We start from the raw sequence: 23624 nt of genomic DNA, 5'->3' as shown, positions 1-23624 counted from the left end.
TCACACAGGTTTCATGTAAGGTGGTTTACTGCAATGAACAGCAGATTCGGATCCTAGGTCAATTCTCTGCTCCTGCTTCTTTAAAATCTGTTGTTCACCCTCTCACCTTCCTTGTTGTGGGTCATTCCCATACTGCAGATCTGTTCAGGTTATATGTGTTTAACTCTTTCAGTTTCCCCATTGCCAATGATGTAGTGGCAGCTCAAGTTCCGTATCAGCAACTGGAGTCTCTCTGCTCTGCATTTTCATCTATATTTTTCTCTGGGCTCAGTTGTGCTACAGGTTTTCCAGCCCACATTACCACAAAAGGGTCCACCCGCACTCATATTTCTTGGGTGCGGCATGTGTCTGTCACACTGTGCAATCCTGTCAAGGCTGAATTAGACCATTTGATGTTGCTCAACGTCATTTGGCCTATTTCTTCCACTGAATGAGCTACACTACTTGTCACCGTTAAGAAGTCGATGCCTCTGTGGCAACCTCAGTGTCAAAATTAATGCTCAGTCTGTGATAAACACATGCCCTTTGCCTCATTGTGACAAGTTGCTAGAAAATTGTCATGTGACCACTGATTTCCAAGACCAATTTGTCTGAAGCATACCTCCACCTCCCCTTGGATAAGGCCACTAGGTATACCCTTGTTATCGTTACACCTTTTGTCCAATACCAATATCAACGCTTTCCTTTTGGCATCACTAGCAAAACCACAATTTTTCAGCATTTTTTAGATTGGCTGACAGCCTCTGGGCCTGGCTGCATCAATTACCTCGCTTAGAAATCTCCATCACTGTCATCCGTTCTGCAGGCTGTGCATCTCAAGTGCAAATTTGCCAAAATATCCTTTTTTCAGCTGTTAATTGAGTACTCAGATTTGAGGTTTCTCACAAGGGGGTTACACTGTTGCGTTACCATGTTAACACAATTATGGCTTTGCCATGGCCAACCTCTGTTAAGGAACTGCAGGAGTTTCTAGCTAAAGTTGGATGCTACCATAAGTTTTTACCAGACACATCCACTGTTGCCCAGCCCCTGCATGCACTTTTGCACAAAAATGAGCGTTTTCCTGGTGCCCAGCATGTGACTGAGTGTTCAGTTTGCTTAAATCTAAGCTTCAGTTTGCTCCCTGTCTGGCTAGTTTTCAGCTGAGTCAGAATCTCTTGTTGGCTACAAATGCCTCTCAGTACAGGCACACAAATACACAGATGGGTCTGAATGACCCACTGCTTACATTTCTAAGACTAACTCCTGCTCAGCAGCGGTATTCTCAGAATGAAAAGAAGACTTTAGTGGTTGTGTTCACCCTCAAGAAATTTCACGTCTTCTTATATGGGTCTAAGTTCCATTTAATCACAGATCACAAGCTGTCGGTTGCTCTTTTTAACCATTTGGCTTCCGTGCTGGACAAAGCAATGCATTGTTTGCAGTGGTGGTCTCTCTTCCTCTCACATTATCACTAACAGTTCCATTACCGGCAGATGCCGCAACATGCCAATGCCAATGCCTTATCTCACCTTCCAATAGGGTCGGCCCCGGTGTTCAATCAGAATGAGTTGCTTTGTTTCTATTTAGATACTGAGAACAAGAGCATGGTCAATGGTTTTGCCATCACTTGTGCCACGATAGTACTGGCTGGGAGTGCAGATCTGGTACTTAGTCAGGTCCTCCCTTTTGGGAAGCATGGTTGGCCAGAAAAACCCCCAGACAGTGCCTTGGATCTCTTGTGTTATTACTTCTCTGTCCAGCACTGCCTTTCTGTGTTTGACAGGATTCTTTCGTCAGCTATGGAAGACACTGCTCCCCAGATTGTCATTCCCACTTTCTTATGCCGTAATGTACTGCGTCTTCTGCATTTCGGTAATTGGGGAACCTCTTGTGCCAAGGCTTTGGCCCACTGGCATGTGTATTGGCTGAGCACAGATGAGAACATTACACAGCTTATTGCCACGTGTGCTTACTGTGTTCAGCAACAAGCAACCCTGCATGCATCATTTTCCCCCTGCCCAATGCCGCACTGCCTATGGGGCTCTCTACATGTCAATTTTGCTGGACCCTTCCTAAATCAGTACCGGCTCATTGTAGAGGACGCTTATTGCAAGATTCCCTACATGGCGGGTTGGCCATCCATGTGTGCAGTGGCCACTATTTTGGGTTTGTCTAAGATTTTTGCAGTTGAGGGATTTCTGCACACCATGGTTACTGATAATGGCTCCCAGATTATTTTTCAAGAGTTCACATCTTTTTGTTAGGCCAGTGGCGTTTGCCATCTCACAGCTCCCCCATTCCATTCTCAATCTAATGGCGAGACCCAACATGTGGTTCGGACATTTAAAACTTGGATGCAGAAGTATGTATCTGGCAGGTACCCCGAAGCTGCTTTAGAATATTTTTTGAGTTTGTACCATTTCATTCCAGTAGGGCCAAGAACCCAGAGGAGCTGCTACGCGGATGTTAATCAAGGAGGCTGCTTCAACTGCTGTATCTAACGCTGTGTCTGCTGACATCGTTGGGTCTGCAGTGGTTCTGGATGGGTGAGCCTGTCTGGGCTCGTCATTTTGGCTGCTGGCTGTACTGGGTTCCTGCTGTCATTGAGCATCACAGGGGCCATCACCTGTGCATCATCCACATGTCCCATCACTTTGACCAGCTGAGGCCATGCATGGTGGGGTCTGTTCCATAGGGTCCACTACCTCCCCCGCCCCTGATGCCGCCATTGCTAGTTCCTGTGTCGCAGACGGTCCAGTACGCACCTCAGTGGTGTCGCTGACTGGCAGATTCCTGACTGGGGCTCCTCCCTCCACCCTTACTCCTCGACTGCCATTGCTGGTGCAGCCCCTGCTGCACCTGACACTGCAACTGCTGCTGTCTCCATTGTTGCACCCTGTCTCTGATACCCATACTGATACCACCAGCGCTGACTGCTGACCTCAACAAAGACATTGCTATGGGAATGATGCCGCAATCCTGCCATACAGACTCTCACAAGAGGAATGGCATGCCAACCTGCCCCCTCATCACTTCTGCTCCTACTCGCCTGTGGCTGCTCGCCACATGCTGCAGCAGCCGTTATCATTCGACGAGGAAATGGATCTTCACTTAAAACTTCCGGGCTGATAGGCCGTGGTCGAAGTATAAAACTCTCTCCTGACGTTTCGTCTCCGACTGCGGGAGAGAGTTTTATACTTCGACCACGGCCTATCAGCCCGGAAGTTTTAAGTGAAGACAATACCGGCTGTGAAAGCTTACATTGTATGAGGAAATGGATGTCAGCACCATCACTGGCATTTTCCGTGACTCATAATCTAAGTGCCTTATGAGATCAGCGCTTTTTTTTTCCCTTCATAGTACCCATGTTTTTTGGTAGCAGTGCATTTTCTGTGCTTTGATTTTTTTCTGTACCACGCATATATTTTTCTACACCTAGTGTTTTGATGTATGTATGTATGTATGTATGTGGTTTTCCCATCCCCTGGAAGGGAGGAGTGATGCACCTTCACTCATTCTACATCTGATTTGAGAGATCACATGTCAATACAGTTCACAGTTCCACTTCTAGAGGCCACCTGGGTTGGCTGCCTGGTGCACTCTGGTGAGTTGCCAAAGAAACAGTGCCATTTAAGCAATTTCAAATGAGGTCTCCAATGTATTCAGTGCGATGTAATTCACTGCATCTTATGTGTTTCTCTATAAAGTATTATGTTCCATAAACAGTGTTTGTTCTTGCTACAGCAGGAATAAATTGATTATCTTACCTCAGACTACCTGACAAAAATGTTGTCCTTCTATAAGTTCAATGTGACTGGCTTGCCAACTAAAGTGAAGATCTGTATTTTGTGGTTTTAAAATTTTTTTTCACTAGGATGAAGACACGGTACAGAGAAAAAAAACTTATAGCAGGAGAATCAAGGAACAAAAAAGGTTCAAAAGTTGAAATGGATGCACAATAAAGATTTAAACTCAACGGCACTTCTATGTATGAGTTACTGAATGGAATTAAGACCAAGATCAAAGCACAGATTGAAAGGAAATAATGGTTAGTGAAATACCAGCAAATACTAAAGGACTACATGGTAAAAAATTGAAAACGGGAGTGTAAAATTATACAAAAAATTATGGGAAAAAATAAGTCAGTATCTGGAAAAATGGAGCGTATCAAAATAACGGAATACAAAAAAAAATGAACACACATACACACAAATGTCCACGTCTGATGTTGGTACAGAGACAGAGAAACAATTCGGGTATCAGACGCAATGTTTTTGTTCTGTGAAAGTGCTGTCCCAAGCAAGTATCAGTAATGCACATAATTCCTTTTTGTTAACCTTCATGGGATATTCTGGGATGTGTTTTCCACAGAAGCTGTCAAGTATCACAACCCATTGTAACACAGGCAAGTACCAGGATCACATCTGGCATTAAAAATTCTTGTAGAACTCTGAAAAGACTAATTTGTAAAATGGAAACCTCCAAGAATCCACAGTTTAATGAATATGTTAAGAATGGCAAGTGAGTATATCAAAAAGTAACTGCTATGGCAAATTTTCTATCTAATGACACCTTAATAAGACAGTTTTAAAACAAGTCAAAAGCTATTTTGGGATTTGTGAAGACAAACAGTGAAGATATGTGAAGAATAGGATACCATTTTCAAAACTGAAGATTAAGAAAATTTGCTAAATTATACAAACAATTCTTTCACTAATGTAAGAATTTCATAAAACTTAAAATTGACAAATCAAGAAAACCCAGAAAGTACAAAAGCTGCTTGTAACATGAAGGCAGATACAACAAGAAAAACTGATGAAGTACTGAATCAACAAATATCTAACTGACCATAAGTTACTGAACAAAAATCAGCATGGCTTCGAGGCAGGTAAAATACAGAAAAATCACAACATAGTAGGAGTTAATCTAGATCTCTCTGAAGTGTTTGGTACTGCCAATGATAGCATTAAAAAAACTGGAAGCACTAGGTATTTGAAGGTCTGGCAAAAAATGGTTTTGATCTTACCTATGAGACTGAAAACAGATTGTACAACTGATGGCATCTTAGTCCAATCACAAAATCAGTTTACTTTTTCAGATGCGAAAGCAATGCGAACAAAAGTACCATACTATTTCCTATCTGTATAAATGATATACACACCCCATATAGTGCCAACAATCTCATGCTGCTTGCAGACCATACTAACGTGATGATAAGTGCTTCAAAGCAGTTACTGTTTACAAGTTCTGATGAAGTCCTCCAGTATGTCCACTCTTGGTTTAATGCAAACAGGTTGACATTAAATGTAAACAAAACAAATTACATGCAATTTGGAAAAGTAAGTCAAAATGTAAATTGAGATCTAGTGTTGGGTGACAAAGTAATAGAGTGAGTAATATCTACAAAATTGCTGGGGTTAATGTTAACGAAAACTTAAAATTTTAATTATCATGTAATAAAACTTGTGCAGAAACTCAATTCAGTTTGGCTCTTAGAATTATAGCAAACATTTGTACTTCAGAAGATGCCATGCCCAGTGAATGAATGAATGTTTTTGAGTATCAATATTATGGAAAGGAAAGTTGCTACTCAGAATATAGAGGAGATGCTGAGTTGCAGATATGCACAACAAAAAGACTTTCACAATTAAAGTTTTCAGCTATTGGCCTTCGTCAACAGTAGACACACACACACACACACACACACACACACACACATACACACACACACACACACATGCAAATGCAACTCACACACACAATTGCAGTGTCAGGCAACCAAAACCACACTGCGAGCAGCAGCACCAGTGCATGATGGGAGTGGCGACTGGGTGGGGGTAAGTGACGAAGGCCGATGGCTGAAAGCTTTAAATGGGAAAGTCTTTTTGTTGTGCCTATCTGTGACTCAGCATCTCCGCTATGTGATAATGACGATGTTTTGGTTTTGTAGGGCGCTCAACTGCGCGGTCATTAGCACACGTACAAAATCCAAATTTTTACACAGTCCAATTATTTCACAATCAAATCTAGCCACTGTTATGAATGATGATGATGATGATGATGACGGTGGTGAAATGATGACAACACAAACACTCAGTCCCTGGGCAGAGAAAATCCCCAACCAGGCCGGGAATCGAATCCAGGACCCCGTGATCCAGAGGCAGCAACACTAGCCACTAGACCACGAGCTGCGGATGCTATATGGTGAGTAGCAACTTTCCTTCTCATAACATTGTTACATTCCATCCTGGATTTTTCACTGTTTGTTTATGAGTACTAGTACACATCATCAGAATCTGGAAGCACTGTTAATGAGAAGAGGTATGTAGTGGCAAAATAAGTTAAAACAACTTGGTATGACCAGTAAAATGCTGATGAGAAAAGATGTGAGTTCACCCTATACTGAATACTTAATTTCTTTTTAACTGTGTAAGAAGCCCTCAGAAGTCACTTATTAGGTCTTTGAATCATGGTTTGTCATACTACCAAAATTGAACTAATAACTCAGGATTTCTTATAAATAACTCTTTAAAGAGTAAGAATACATACTTTCTATTGTCAGATTTGCAGACAACATCCAGGAACAGATTCTCAAAATGTCAAAGTAAATCAAAATTTTTGTATTTTTTATGTATACTGTAATCAAACTGTGGCCTAATGAACAACAAAGTTTTTCTTGTGACTATCCCTTGTAATAATGCTGTGAGATTTTATTCCTAATACATTCCATGTCTATATTGCCTTTTATCTCTTGTAAAACTGCTTCCTGTTTGAAACACACTAACCAAAACACCTGTTTATTATTACAAAAACTGTAAATATTTCCACTGCACTGAAATTTAGAAGCCTTCAATAATTTCCAATGGTGCCAAGGTTTTGTACTTTCTTTTACTACACAGTGCAGCTATTAGAATATGTATGCTGTAAAATTTTAAGAAATCATCAGATCTGTATTGTGAGAATAGCTGATGATTCTGTATACTAACATTCACACTGAATAGAAAATGTCCCTTTAAAGATGGTTTCCTGCCATCTCCCACTTATGTATTTGGCTGAATAAAGACTGAGTAAAAATGGTTTATTGAAAATGGGGGTATGGCTTTGAAGTACATTGTAGAATTGTAAATGACTTGGTAATACACTATGACATTTTCCTGAAAGTTGCAAATCCAAAAGTGATGAGTATCAAGAATATGGATAGTTGTTATTGAATTCTGGTAACAGCTCAGGCCAATATTCTGTATTATGAGCAATATGTTCACCTGCATAAAGAAATCTGTGCGCACTTTATGTTGAAAGCAACCAAACAATAAGAAATGGCGAGGAAAAATACTTTTCACCATGCGTGCTATTATTAAAAATCTGAAATGTCATTCCCCACAGCACAGTGATAGTATTATACTTTCTGAAGATGTGGAATATGATTTGGTCTAGTACATACATTTTAAAGATAGTAATATACTCAAATGAGTCCTGGTGACAGATAGGATTTGTGTGAACTGGTGACAAGCAAAAAGTGTAAGACCAAATTGATATGAACATGTTCTTTCTTCAGGTTACTGTATGATAGTATTCTGAAATGAGAAACTGTTGCATTCTTCATATGTGAACGGTCCATGACTTGACTGACTTGACATGCAATGTACATTCTATGACAACTTACTGTGTGCTATCAGTGACCATTATTGAATAATGCATAACAGAGGACAAGTATGAGAGTGTTCAAGAATGATATACATGCAAAGATAATTTCAGTGTCAACAGATTTTTGATTTTTATGATTGTAACTACAGATAAGTGATATTTGTCCAAACTAGGTGCCACACCAATTAATGGAACTACAGATGGGGGCTCGATATAGTCAGTCTGCAAGTTGAAGGCAAACAGCAGGTGAATACACAATCTCTCTATCCAGTGACACCACAACAAACTCCTACTGGCTGTTTCACATGGAGAATATTGACCTTCCCCCTGCAAATGTCTTACATCAGCAGTGGCACAGTACAGGACAAAATGGATGAACAGTAAATGGAATACAGAAATTAGTAATTAATAATGGAAGAAAGAAACACAAACAAAATCTACACAAATCACCAAACACTGGACAACAATGTTAGACAGGAAACTGATTCTCAGTGTTCCTTTAGGAGACTTGTAGTGGCCTACTGGGAAAGTCCATTTCCCCCAACATGAGTGCTGTTTGCTCCTCAGTTTACAGACAAACAGTACAAGATGAGCCATATATATTTAGTGTACTTCTGAAGTAATCAAAATGACATGATAAATCAAATATTTGTAACTGATATAACCTGGACATGAATGTATGACCTATACTAAATTATAAATCAAATTAACTGTGTCATCCACCTCAATTGCAAAGACAAATTTACTAGATGCATCTCATATGAAGATATTGTAATTCTGACATTTGACAATCAAGACATTCTTGATTTAGATCCTGTTCATGTAGACAGTGCTGTCCATTTAAATAATCAGAAGTTTCCTGATAAGACTGAAATCTGCAGCAACAATTACGTAGTCAGTGCTGCAGTTCCTGCTTGTCCAGTCTCAGTCATGTTCAACTTTCAGAAAGTGAAAAAATTAAGTTCTTTGCAAACAAATGAATTCTGAAATCTCCTATCATTTAGTAAATATGTACTGAAGACATGAGGGATTGCCTGGAAGCTACTGAGTGTTTATGATCACCAGTTGCATTCATTTAGAGTGCGTAGCAAAACGATGATTTCTATTTATGTGTCTGTGGTAGTCTGGACACTGTTGTTTGCTCCTACATTTGAAGCCCACTGATTAGCCTTCCCACTGGATTTCAAAATGCATACAGCAGAATTTTGTTGTTATAGTTCTAATGAAACAGGTAACGCAGTTACCACAATTTATGAAACATCCACAGATTTTTCACTAGCTTACCTGTATCCACTATTACAATTAGTGTTTCAGTGATTAGAAACAGTCATTATATATCCCTCTTACAATTACCAGAACCAGTAACAATATATTACCTTTTCACCATATTCTCGTCTTTGTCTATACATTCTTCTGATATATTCAAAACATTTCAACATTTATGTAAAAATGAAGTAAGGAAAACCATTTACCTGCATTTGGAAGATGGGTAGCAGATAGATAAATGCAACAGCTCAGAAAGTCTGACCTTCCGTGTGCTGTTACTTATGTCTATCTACAACCCAGTTTTCATCTACAGTAGAGTTATTGCTTTCCTTCATTTCTGTTCATTGTTTCCATCCTGACATTTCCATAATTGAGGTGTATCTTTACAGTTTGTTGTTCATTGTGATTCTACTTGCAAATTTCTGCTAGATTTAGGTATCCAATACTTTTATTTTTCTCTTCCATTTAAAACTATGTCATATTAATTATATTTTATTTCATGCACTCTGAAACATTTGTGTAATGATTGGTTTGCCCTGAGATGCATATAAACATCCTCCAGAGCCATGATGGCAGCAGATGCAGCTCTCACTTTTTGTCTGAATACATTATCTTTGCACCTTAGATTAGAGCTGTAAGCACCAACATTACAGTACACAAATGTAAAAAAATCACTGTTCCTGTTTTTTGCCTCTTCTGGACACAGTGATATTTTTATTTTTTCTGTCACTCATTCTACTGCACCTCTCTTAAATTATAAATGCACTGTTATGTTGCTATTACCTTTTTCTGTATCACTTCACCAGCTCTTTGTACCCGTGGAATAAATTTTCATTCAAAGGACTTGTTATTATTTTGTCCTCCCAAAACACACAATCCAGTTCTGCCATGCATTTAGGTACTTTACTCCTTTTCCTGATTTTTTGAAGCCAGGTTCTTTTCTTCCCTTTTTTGCATCCATAAATCAACGTTTTACAGATTTGGGGGTCATTACTGAGCTACATCACTGGTCTATTTATTTGCTTCCCATAGATCTTCAATGGTACATTGGAACAGGGAAGCATGGCACTCTGCATGCCGTGCCTTGGACTAGACTGCAATAACAAAGGATGACATCCTCACCCATCTTGTCCCATCATGTCTTCACAGGTGGCACACCTCCTCATTGTTTAATGTCAATACCTTGATCATTTATGCTCAGCTGTAATGTGAGTGCCCTCCTTGATTTTTAGGCACTGTGGAACTCCAAATATGTCCTCTGCTCAGTACATGACATGATCTTCTTCAAAGTCTACTTCAATTCATCACTAGATTCATGAGCTGCTCGTTGCACTGTTGAGGCAAAAGTGATACTACTCCGTACAGATTATTCAAAGATGTGGTCTTCACACATTCAGTTATTATATGGCATGTTTAATTAAGGATGACATCCTCTTTGTTTGTGTTTGCAGGTCAGGTCCAGACCGGGGAGGCATATTTAGCAGCAGAGAAACACAAGCCATTAGCTGCTGTTTTGAAAACAAAAGGGTATGCTGTTCATTTGCTGTGCTTCAATTTTCTGTGGATATTACTTCTTATTTCATCATCTCCTGGGTGTGCATCCCAGACAGCAATAATTCTTTTTCCAATATTTGGGCTGTTAACCACACAACCATCTTCAAAGAGAGTCAATGATTGAACTAAAACAACTTCACGCAATTATATATCATGGAGTAAAATTAATTACACATTTTCCTTGCTGAAACTTTCTTGGCTGTATACAAACAATGATTCTTATAGGTGAGAAACTTGTGGAACAATGTCTAGATATCTGGTTACAAGTATGTTTTGCAGTTGAACTTTTTATGACATATTAAGTTTTTGTTGTGCTGAATTTGAATGTAAATGTAAGTCACATATTTCAGTCTTTGAAAGATACAAGTCAGCTAACAGATAATACAGTTGGAATTTGCATGAATTTCAATTTAAAATATTAACATATTATGATTCTAATATATCAGTAGCCTTACTGGAAGGAACCATCTGGATGGTGCATGGCATCATCATGAAAGCTAAAACAGAAATTTCCGAATACAATTTTTACGTTATATGTAAGCAGCTCCCTACTGGCCTCACCTCAATTAGGCTTCATAAAACATATGGAAATTTACTAGGCAACTCAGTAATCCTATATTATAGTGTCTCTTCTATCAGGTACACTTAGTACTAACAATATATTAAAAAGTTGAATTTTTCTTATGTGCTAGATACTGTCCAAATGACGAAAGAATGTTAAGTAATATGATTCACATGTCAATATACGTAAATTATCTGTACACAAACATGATATGCACAAAATGTTAGAAAGGCAATTGAAAATTAATATATTAATTAATAACACAACAATGCATGCAGTATTTCAGTGCTTTCTTATGGGGTAGACATGGATCTGCACAGACAGACAAAATGATCAGATATAATAATTTAATTTTCATCTGCACACAAAATAGCTACTCAAGATGTGGAAATTAGAAGGAGTTTTTAATTTGTTGTCAAACTCTAGTTACAAAAAAAGAAGCAAGATTGCAGCACACTTTGCACAAACATTTAAAAGGAGAAGTACTAAGAAAATCAAACAATTATCATGCTAATAAGGGGTCAAAACTCACTCACAAAAACTCTATTAAAAGCTATATAAAATCATTAAAGCTATGTGCTGTATATAAATGCATATGTTTCACAGGAAGGCATTTTACAACAATAATTACGATTTTTTAAACATTAATCATACATGTGAAAGTGATAAAACATTCAATAATAAACAAGGATACCTGGAAATATTGTAACTCAATAACAAATACTTTGTGAGGATTTACTTGCTTGTGGTGCAATAAAAACAACATTCAAAACACTTAGAGAAAAATTATTAGTCAGTGATACATCTGTGAGCATACCATCAGTGTAAATGTTGCAATACTGATATTATTACAGAACAGATTTCATGCGGCTAGAAATAAATATAATACAACAACAACAACAACAACAATTGAAACCCCACAAAAGGATACAAGGAAATATTTCATTTCTTTTTTCTAGAATTTACTGTGTGTTTTAACTACATGTACTACATGGTTTAAGGGTAGGACACTATGGCCTCCTTGCATTAATGCTTTTGTATAATAACTGATTCAGTAAAAAATTTGTCATATACACATTTCCTTGCCCCTTCAACATCAACACCTGTTTTTTGGCCATAAAGGCTAAGGAAACCCCATTTCATAATGCCTTTATAGTCTTATATAAAGAGGTGTATAATTTTATGATATGTGTTAGGCACTCTACTGTGGTGTGAAATCACATACACAGCACATGACGTGCACTGTTCAGGAGTGCATACAAGCACCATACTCAAATCCTCCAAGCCAGCAAATCTGCTATTTCTACTGGTCATCTGATGATTTCATCAAATTAATGAATTAACAATTGTGGACAATATCTCACACTTTTGGGACTCTGTTATCAATAAATCAGTGTAAATACAATGTCTGAGGCCCTTATCAATCAGGATGTCTGTTTCCAGTTAGACAATGCATGGAAACACATTATGGAAAAACTTTGTGCACTGAGTAGCCAGTGTCATTCTGTAATTTTAGTATGTGAAAATGATCGATCTGATATGAAGGAGGTGAGCTTTCACCATGAAGGGTGCTCGCAGCAGTACACAAATTTGCAGCCTACGCACATGCACTCTAGCAACACATGCACAGTGCGAACTCCATACACTCTGTGTATGACACAGGGTTTTAAACAACAGAGCTGTGTACTTTCACTGACATTTCCAGATGGTGGCCAGAAGACTGTGCTGAAATGTCATGGCAGCAAGTTAATGACATCCAGCAGTTTGCTCAAAATTTCTTGGAATAACCTATTGGGATATCATGGCTTCATTTTTCATAAGACATCATCGTCATCATCTTCCTTTCAAGGATTAGGCTGTTGTGTATTCCAAACTCACAAAAAGCCATTCCCCTCTGTTTTGAGGTCTTCAAATATCTCTTTTCCCATTTGGTTTGTAGTTCAGGATCTTCTGAGGAATTCTGTGACCTAGCGTTCTCATGGGGTGTTGTCTCCAATCTTCACCATATTTTTGAATTTTTTTCATTCATGCTGAAAATATTTAATTCTGTTCTAATATCTTCATTTCTACTCATATCTCTTCTTGTGCAGCACTTCTTTTTTCTAAGGAACCTCATCTCTGCTCTTTCAGTTTTATTTTCTTGTTCTTTTGCAGTAACCCAGCTTTCATTTCCTTAGGATAACACAGGAACTGTCATTACTTTACAGAATTTTATGATGGTTTCTTTTTGTACTTTATGGCCTGATGTTCTGCTAATGGTACCACAGACAGCTTGGAAGTTGTGTATTTTTTGACATCAGATCCAAAATCACAGCCTAAATAAGAGATTTAACTCACTTGTTCTAAAACAGAATTATCGAAAACAATTTTTGATCTGACTGGGTATTTTCCTCAAAATGCTATAATATTTGTTTCGTTGCTATAAATTTTACGGTTGTTCTTCTTGAAGATTTCATTCATCTGGTATACTGAACTTGGTAGCCATTTTCATTCTTTTAAATAATAATGATGTCATCAGCAAACAAAAGTACATTCAGATATTCCTCATTCGTTATCTTAATTCCTTTGTTTCCATTTGTGAAGCTTTAAGTCAACGTAAATATTAAAAAAGGTAGGTGATAGTTCACATCCTTGTTTAACACCTTGGTTAATTGTTATTTCTTCTAATTGATTCCTACCTGTGTTTATTACAATGTGTGTAGTTTTGTAAAGACTTTTCACTACCTACACCTACATCTACACAGATACTCTGCAAGCCACAGTATGGTGCATGGCAGAGAGTACCCTGTACCACTGCTAGTCATTCCCTTTCCTGTTCCACTCACAAATATAGTGGGGAAAAGCAACTGTCTATATACCTCCACATGATCCCTAATTTCTCAAATCTCATATTTGTGGTCCTTATGTGCAATATATGTTGGCAGCAGTAGAATTGTTTGGCAGTAAGCTGCAAATGCCAGTTCTCTAAATTTTCTCCATAGAGCATTGTCTTCCCTCCAGGTATTTGAGTTCCCAAAGCATTTCTGAAAACTTACGTGTTGTTTGAACCTACCGGCAACAAATCTAGCAGCCCGCCTCTGAATTACTTCAATGTCTTCCTTCAATCCAACCTGGCACAGACCCCAAACTCTCAAGCAGGACTCACGAATAAGTCAGACCAGTGTCCTATAAGAGGCCTCTTTTACATTCATGCTTTCCTAAAATCCTCCCAATAAACCAGAGTCAGCCATTCACCTTCCATACCACAGTTTTCACAAGCTCAGTCCATTTCATATTGATTTGCAACATTATGCCCAGATATTTAAACTACTTAACTATGTCAAGCAGAACACTATTAAAACTATAAGCAAACATTACAGATTTGTTCTTCCTATGCGTCTGCTTTAACTTACATTTTTCCACATTTACAGCTAGCTGCCACTTATCACACCAACTATAAATTTTGTCTAAGTTGTCTAGTATCTTCCTACAGTCAATCACCTTTGACTTATACTGAATATCACAGCATCATCAGCAAACAACAGTAGGTTGCTGACCATCCTGCCAAATTATTTATGTATATAGAGAACCACAGTGGCCCTACCACACTTCCCTGGGGCATTCCTGATGATACCCTGTCTCTGGGGAATGCACACTTTCGAGGACTACATACTGGGTTCTATTGCTTAAGAAGTCTTCGAGCCACCCACATATCTGTGAACTTATTCCATATGCTCACACCTTTGTTAACAGCCAGCAAGGGAACACAATGTCAAGTTCTCTGTTAGGTGATAAGGATATCCACATTCAAACATAATGTCCCATAGGCTATCCTGGCTCACATGGTCTCAAATTCAATAAAGGCGATAGGGATTTCTGTATTAAATTATTTTTTTTCCTGTAATGTTTTTAATTTCAAACACATTTTCATTACATGAACAATCTCATCTAAATCAATTTTGTTCTTCGGCAATAATGGCTTCTGTGATATTCTTCATGTGGTTATTGATTATCTTTAAGTACAGTTTGTAGCCAGTGTTTAGAGGACTGATGCCATGATGGTTTTTCAATTCATTATGTTTCCATTTTTTGACAAGAGGGATTACTTCTACTGTATACCAAGGGTCTGTGATCCTGCAGTTTGTCCAATATTCATTTATTAATTGTTAAAGTCATTTATCTAGAGGTAACCCTCCACATATAATTACCTGTATCTCTGCATTTATTCAATCTATTCCAATAGCTTTTCTGTTCTTCGTGCCTTTCAAAGCATCTTGTACTTCATCCATAGTAACTGGATCTACTGTTTCACTGCACTTACTTTCTTCTGTGTCATCTTCAATCTTCTGTGTACACCAAAAGTCTGTATAACAATTTGTCCATTGTTCATTGGGTATAATGTTCAGCGAGGCAGTGTCTTTTTCTTCCTTGGTGAGGGTTTTCATGATCTTGTATGAACACTGCTGTCTACTGTGTACGTCATGCTCTAAGATGCTTATGAATGAGTCCCATGACTCCTTGCACTGTACAGATGTTTTTTTCCTGTAGAAACTTCAAATAAGCTATTTGTTTTTCTTTAGCAGCTTCTGTAATTACTGTGTCCCAAATTCTGTGTCGTTTTTCCACATCTGTTTGCTTCCTTCTGCCAAGTGATTCTGACCTGCTTCTGATAAGATAATTAACTCAGCTCCAATAAACCACAATGCCTTTGACATTATAACTTACATTACTATTTGCTCTTTCTTCATAGTGTACTGAAACATTAGCCTCTTCTTGAAATAAGGCAATGTTTCAAGACATTAGTTTCAGTAAGATTATAATAAGTTTCTACAAATTGCTAAGCTTTCCAACAATGTTTTTCCTTAGAGCAAATTAGAAAGAAAGACACACACACACACACACACACACACACACACACACACACACACACACACACAGCCTCAGTTGCATTTTACTGCAATGCTGAGACAATGTAGCTGGGTTTTTTTGTTTTTGTTTTTTTGTTTTGTGTGTGTGTGTGTGTGTGTGTGTGTGTGTGTGTGTGTGTGTGTGTGTGTGTGTGTGTGTTGACTAGCTGTGAGGAAGGACATAGTCTGAAAGGTTAGCAATGCTTTTTATCTTATTTATTTGCCTATCAACCACACAACTCAACTCAACAGTGAATATAGGTAAAATAATGGGTTAATGGGTTTTGTCATATTTCTCTTCCAAGTAATGAGGTTGACTGCAGAAAGAAGTTACCAAATGGAAAAGACAATTGTACTGACACAACAGGGACAAAATTTGGAGCGAGCCACACTTTGGCAATGACACACACTGTCTTTGTTCCAAGTCGACAAAATCATTGGTGTTTACTCTTTAACACTTAATTTTGTGAGTCTGTGATTTATTATGTTATGCTATCATGACTGAAAACTGATATCTCTATACATTAGCTAAGTTCCTCAAGGTCAACAATATCTTAAATTTAAGGGGAGTTTCCTCTTGTCATCCACTGAAACACAAAAAATGACAGGCCACATTTTCACATTTTTTAAAGTCCCCAGCTAAAGGACCTTTTAAACAATAATGAAGATCAGAGTTTAACATCCCATCAACAATGCAGACATGGGGTGCAAACTTGGATTATGAAAGGGTGGGGAGGGAAATCAGTCACGCCTTTTTCAAAGGAACAATCCTGGCATTTGCCTGGAGCAATTTAGCGAAAATCTTAAATCTGGATGGGTGGTTGGTATCTGAACCATTGTCCACCAAAATGTGAGTTCAGTGTGCAGACCACTGTGCCACTTCACTGGCTAGCTTTCAAACAAGTATTTTGACAGGAGAAATGGGTAGATAGAGAACAAAGAAACAGTATAATATGTGCAAGTAATGGAGGGGAGGACCCATTTAAATGTTGAGAATATCAGAGAGACACATTCTCTGATTATATAGTTCTTTCCTCTCTGGCACCCAGAAGGTAGTTATTTGTCTCTTATGGGGAGATTTGTCCTGAAACCTTTTGTCGCTCAGAACACTACTGAAAGATGTTCTAAATGTCATCTTCTGGTATGCTCAATTCAAGCAGATCTCTAGCCACTTTGGTTAACCACACTGTTTCGATGTTGCTGTATTCAAGTAAGTAAAGGACTGTTCCTTTAGTCCAGTAGGATTTATCTTTGCTATATATGAATGGAAGATCACTTTCAGCAGAAACTATCATTTGGCTTATCCAAAATTAAAGAGAGCCAAATGTGGAGAATATGTTGATGCTGTGAAGAAGTGCTTGTTACCATCACAGCACAGCTGCCTGATTGAGAACAGATGCCAATGGCGTTTTTGGAGTGCAAAGGAAGTTTCTGATCAATTTACTTTATGGATGCAGCAATGTTAATTCCATCAGCTACTGTCACCAACTTTGATTTGGCTGGTCGTAAAAATGCACCACCACCTTCAGAACTTTTCAGTCATTCCATAATCTGCCCCACAACACATATTTTGGCAGCTTATTCATCTGTGATATGTCATCATAGAATTTTTTAAAATTAGCGTTAAAAACTTTTCTCTCCAGTGGAAAAATCTGCTTATATAAAATGCATCATTAAATCTGAAAAAAGTAGATCTGTATAAATTAAAGAACAACAATGTTTTTTCTATGAAAATTTCATTTTTATTTGACCCACTCTTAAGATATCAGTCTGCTCTGACACCCATAGACCATGAAGGCAGTAAAGAAAAATGTGATTAGGTCTACACCAGAAACTGGCCAATACCAGAGTGTTTGATGTAGGAATTAATCATTCATGACAGCCTCTTTTGCTAACTGGAGATCTTAGTAAAACTAATCAATCAGATCTATGAAAATTTCATTTTTATTTGACCCACTCTTAAGATATCAGTCTGCTCTGACACCCATAGACCATGAAGGCAGTAAAGAAAAATGTGATTAGGTCTACACCAGAAACTGGCCAATACCAGAGTGTTTGATGTAGGAATTAATCATTCATGACAGCCTCTTTTGCTAACTGGAGATCTTAGTAAAACTAATCAATCAGATCTCTCTTCAAACAAATGCAAACATAACAATCATTTGATATGTAGTTATCACCACCAAATATGGCACAAGCACAGGAACCAACACATGAGATTACTGTATTTCCCTTTAGTGCACAACAACTGATGAACTCCTCCCATCAAGCTACAAAATCTCAGACTTTTCAACTGAATGTTTTGTAAAAAAAGAGTAACAACCATGTCTACTGTAAGTATAAGACATTATAAGCTGTAGTATGTGGCACACACTGAAACAAATGTTCTACACATGAAGTGATGTGAAGGCTAAAAATAAAGCACATTAATTAACTACTGAAGCTCAGAAATGCCTCTAGATTGCTCTTCAAAATCTGATACTGCTCAAAATATGTTATTCACAAGTAAATACTATCAGAACACACCATATATAAAATATAATGGCAGCGTACACACAGCTATGCCACTCTGAGTTAGTCCAGTATCAATCTTGTGTTACATATATAAATATAGCAATTTCTACTTTCACAAGTGTCTCAGAATAAAAATGACACAGTGAATTCTTGAAAATATTTCACATGCCTTCACTAAGAATAGTGTTTGTAAAAGCTGTTCTACTTTTCAGATGAATGCATAAAGGCAGTTCATAATCCTCCTGACTTACTGATAGTTCGATCTACAAGATCGAGGAAGACTCCGACCACGTCTCCCACTTGCCACTGTTTGCCGAACGTCTCGGCTTGCCCGCAATTATACTTCACTTCCTTTAAATCAAACAAAATGTAAGTAAGCTCTGGATACCACTTAACACAGTACTGTGAACCTCAATCATACAGGGTGCCTCAGAAATACTTTTACAAACTTTGGAGCCAGATTCTGCACACCAAAACAAGGAAAAAAGTCTGTACATAAACACGTCGGGCAATTTTCATTTTTAAGCTATTAAGGAAATAACATTCTGGAAATTTTGCAGGAATAAAAAATATTTAATTTGTTCTCCACTTGCTTCCACCCTCTTATGCACTCCCACAATGTTTGTCACCAAGTTCTTGTGGAACAATGCAGATTTAAGACTAATGCGTGGGGTGTAATTGTAGGTCACTGTTTAGTAAGTCCATATGTTTTCCCAACATGTCTGACAGGTGATGTCTACAAAGACTTTACTCAGACCACTCTTCCAAACTTGCTATAGAATGTAGCGTTGCAGATAAAAAGAAGTATGTGGTTAGGAAATGTATCACTTTCTTTTAAACACACTGGAAGATATCTATCATGAAAGCTGGATAGTGTGGAAGGAACCAGTTCCATGCACTAGACATCCCACATACCTCAATCGTTTGGATTGGAATCTGTGGGGCCACCTATAAAATTGAACAGATTCTTTGTCTACATATCATGAAAGACAGTGAAACCATTCAACACTATCTGAAAGTGTTTGAAATGATACCACAGCAATGATTCAAAGAGTGAGTGCATTTGTAGCAACAAACTGAAGATATTTTGAACAACTGTTATAAGTTTCTGACTTCAGTACATTGTAAAATGTTCTTTCATCACTAAGTAGAAACTAAATAATTGTTGGGATATATGTTTCAGTCCACTTTCTTGTTCATTTTGGTGTGAGGAATCCACCTCCCAACTTTTGAAAAATATTTCTGATAAACTCTGTACATGCATTGCCATGTTTGTTGACAACTGTCCGAAAATGCTGCACAACAGAACACAAGCAAAAGACACAGTGATAATGAAATGATGTATTTACAGAATAAGTCAGTGTATAAATGTATTGATTATCATATGTCAAAGCCATATGTAGTACTGAATGAAAGTAAAAATTAACAATGTTAACAATATTTGAGTCAGAAGACGAATACTTAGTTAATGCAACCAGTATACAATTATTGATGATTTTATTATGCAAAACAGTTTTGGTTGTGCTACTCATCTTCTGAGGCTTCAACAGTTTCTTTTAAGCTTGTAGCAACTTAGAAACACACAGTTACAAATGACACAGACTCAAATTTTTATTAATGACATTTGTGCATTCATCCCCAGACAGAACATCCAAGACAATCTGAAGAATTTTGTTGGAGTGTATGCTTTGATGCAAACTGAAATTTCCATTCTTGAATGAAAGGCACAACCTGTGCATGCATGCCTAAGAGAACAGTCTTCTGAGGTCACAGCTGATATATATCAAACTCAGTATCCAGCAGCAAGCACCATAGTAAAGAGTCAAATGAATGAAGTCTTATACAGTACCATCTTTACTTGGTGCAGGCTGTAAGAGTTACTTATAAGGAAATGGAACTCATCAAAATGAAGATGAACAATTATGAGACCATTTTCAGAAATGAAGGACACTCTACTGTATGTGAGGTAGAAAATAGACACAGTAGACATATGACCCTGCAAATTGCACTGACTTGCATGGCGTAGGATACTGTTCTGCAGCAATACAATCAAATGTTCTCTTGGCCTTTAGCAATGACCCATATAAATACTGCATGTTTATAAGCCATTGCATTACGGGCAATTAGTCCAGCTTTGGTTCTGCATATTCTGCATGAATGACGAAGCTTGGCAGCCTTAATGAAAGCAATGAATAATACACTTATCACGAAAATGAAAACTGAGAGTTGCCTGAAGGGCTCTCAGACTCCTTTGCTATACTCACACAGTAGAGCAGTTGAGTGTTGGACAGTCATGTAGAGGATCTATACTTGAGTCCTGAACTCACTCAGTTGTGTGTAGACAACTGAGGAACTACCTGGAACCCCATTTATAAAATGCCAACATTTATGGCCACAAGAGGAGTATGCTAACCACAAGCTCCTTGATAATGATGTCGAAATTAAGCCCTAGGTGGATGGATGACACAGTCATCGCTTGGTGCTGCTTGAACCCCAGATGCCTTTAAAGATTTGCCTTGCTCTTTCTTTTAAATGAGATGTACATTTTATTGCACGCATATGATGCTACATCAAGGAAACTTATTGCTACAGCAAAAGAGGTATAAACGTTACAGTGTGCAACGTCACACACCTGCAATGTATAATAATTATTCGGCAGTTCACATGAAATTTTAAGATTCTGGATCACATGTTAACAAGTAGTACATAACGATATTACCAAAAGAACAGACTGCTAGTCTCCACACACAAGTGTTGAGTCACAGACAAGTAGAACAGACTGTTAAGCATTTAAGTTTTCAGCCAAATGGCCTTCTTCAGAAACTGAGAATACACACACACATTCTCATAAACATAACTCACATACACACAGCCACTGTCCCTGGTCGAGAGCTTTAAAGATTAACAGCCTGTCTACGACTCAACACCTCCTCTGTGGGGTGAGCTGGAATCCATCCTTTTCATAATATTGTTGTTATTCCAACTTGCCCTTTCCATTGTTTCATGTTATAAGTCATTTATAATATGTTTCAAGAAAATTTTTATTTTTGGGCACTGTCGAAGAAAGAACAAAAATTTTAGAATAAGCTTTACATTATGTGCAAGAAGTGATTACTCTGTTAAAGTCATTTCCAATTTTAAGGTGATTTTTCTACCTTATAAAATACATATCTGACAAGATAATTCTTGAAGATACCTTGGGCTGGTGACAATGGATTGCAAATTTTATTATTCAGCAAATTAAATACAAACTTATTAAATACTTAAATTGTGTGTTTGTGCCATCTTGTCTTTGTCTTTCAGCAATCTCTAACCATTTGTATTTGTTTCGTAAATTGAAGAGGGTGCTGCTCTTCTCTTTTGTCTAAACTATGTATAGGATTTCTCTGTCATGCATCTAACACAATTAATTTTGTTTGAGCTGTTAAGAGAAAACCTTGTCAATTTCAAGGTACAACTGCAAATATCCTTGCATTGCCAGAAATCATTTTAATAAATCCAAAAGATTTTGCAGATTCAGTACCATCTTCTTTGAAACACATAGTTTTCTCAGAGATTTACAGAGCTAACGCACAAAATGTGGATTGTGTATCATCCTGCTCCTCCTAGTTCTTCCACTTTTCTCTCCTTCTCCCTCTGTTCTTTCCAACTGCCATTCTGCTTCAAAAAGACCTAATACACTCTTCAGTCGTGAAGTGTATGTCACATTCAAATATATTCTACACAAAGGCCATCCGTAAGTTATGTATCATTGGTAAAAAAGAAAAGAAATATGCCTACTGTTTAAATAGAGGAAGGAGATCCTTGTTTTATATAGCTGTCCCAAAAGCTATATTGTTAAAAAAAAATGAAGAGAAAGAGAGGAATTTGAAACATGGATTAGAAGATAGTAAGTCATATTCCAGGAAAGAACTTTCCCTTACACACTGAGGTGTAAGTTTAATTTGTAACAATATTATGACATGAAGTGGTAACAGTTAACAGCTATATGCTACAAAACTGAAATGAAGTTTCGCCAAAACAGGCTGAGAAAAAAAGACATAGAAAATCAATACTTTTCAGCAGTGTTTGCTGGTTGTAAGAACATCTGTTAGAGAGAAATATAATAAGATGCAAGGCAAGCAGAGGAGCAAGCAGTTGTTTGGTTCTGTGACATTCAGTCATTCCATATCAGTGCAAGTCATTCTCATTCAACAGTAATGCCCAAGACTTACATCATTTTTCACATGAGTGTTTCATTATATCCACTTAATGAGAATAGGTGCAAATAATAAACTTTTTGTGCACACAATAACAGAGAAGCTGTGTGTAGTGCGGGCAATAAAATTTTGTCGCTACTTTCTCAGATTTTGATCTGCATTTAAATTTATTAGCAGACCACATTATAGTCTTGGGCACAACTCAATACCAAACAGGTGTTTTACTTACTGATGGTCTTATCAAACAAGTCTAGGAAACAGCCGATAATATCTCCTACTTGATACTGTCTGCCAAAGGGATCACTAGCCCCAAAGTGTAGTTTGACAGCCTATGTTGAGATCAAGCATATCAGATAACAGAAAACTCAAATTCTGATGTAAGTATTTTGTAAGCTATTCTGAAACATATTTAAATTGTTGTTTCACCACAATAATTATTAAAAAAAAACATTTTTAAAATACTTACAGAAACACACTAGTTCGTTTCACTATGAATAACATCTTTGCACAAATGAGTGTTTTTATTTACTCTGATTTGAACTGGTGAAAAGCATTATGATGTATAGCAATATGAATATCTCATCATCAATTGCACAGAGCATGTGTCTTACACAAAATATATTTTGTATCTCAAATGTATGATTTATATGTCTGTGACAGAATATGACTAACAAGAATCGTATGTATTTGCCAAAGTCATAAAAATAGCAATGAATTCTTCCTGAGCATCCAACAGCAATAACATTCAGGATTGGAAAATTTTACTAAGAACTTTATAGTTTTGTCTTCATGTGAAGTATTACATTTTTGTTAGGTTCATCTGACTAGAATCCAAAGTTTTTAACATATTGCAAACTATAAAGCAGTATTTCATGTGAATATGTAAGAAACATTTCAAACAGTTGCCGTAATTTGATATTATTGCTTGAAAGGCACTCAAGAAGATTTCATAAGTTTATTTTGCTAGTCAAACACAGTATCTAGCAACTAATTTTCAATCATTTGTCATTATACTAA

The 23624-nt window shown here is 37.4% G+C and overlaps 1 protein-coding gene across 9 annotated transcripts in view; it reads right to left on the bottom strand.

The window, feature by feature from the left end:
- Positions 1–23624, bottom strand: part of LOC126335019 (ryanodine receptor) — a 691249-nt gene that overhangs the window by 348741 nt on the left and 318884 nt on the right. For 5 of the 9 annotated variants that reach the window (XM_049997851.1, XM_049997849.1, XM_049997853.1 and 2 more), the window contains one exon: positions 18660–18759. In XM_049997851.1, coding sequence (XP_049853808.1) covers positions 18660–18759 — 100 coding nt within the window. Of the gene's footprint in view, positions 1–18659; positions 18760–22836; positions 22937–23624 lie in introns of all 9 variants that reach the window. The other 4 variants (XM_049997852.1, XM_049997850.1, XM_049997855.1 and 1 more) reach the window with 1 other exon arrangement.

The sequence above is a fragment of the Schistocerca gregaria genome, chromosome 2, assembly GCF_023897955.1.
Source record: "Schistocerca gregaria isolate iqSchGreg1 chromosome 2, iqSchGreg1.2, whole genome shotgun sequence".
Taxonomy (NCBI): domain Eukaryota; kingdom Metazoa; phylum Arthropoda; class Insecta; order Orthoptera; family Acrididae; genus Schistocerca; species Schistocerca gregaria.
The sequence above is the reverse complement of the archived record's forward strand: the minus strand, read 5'-3'. Positions and strand labels throughout refer to the sequence as shown.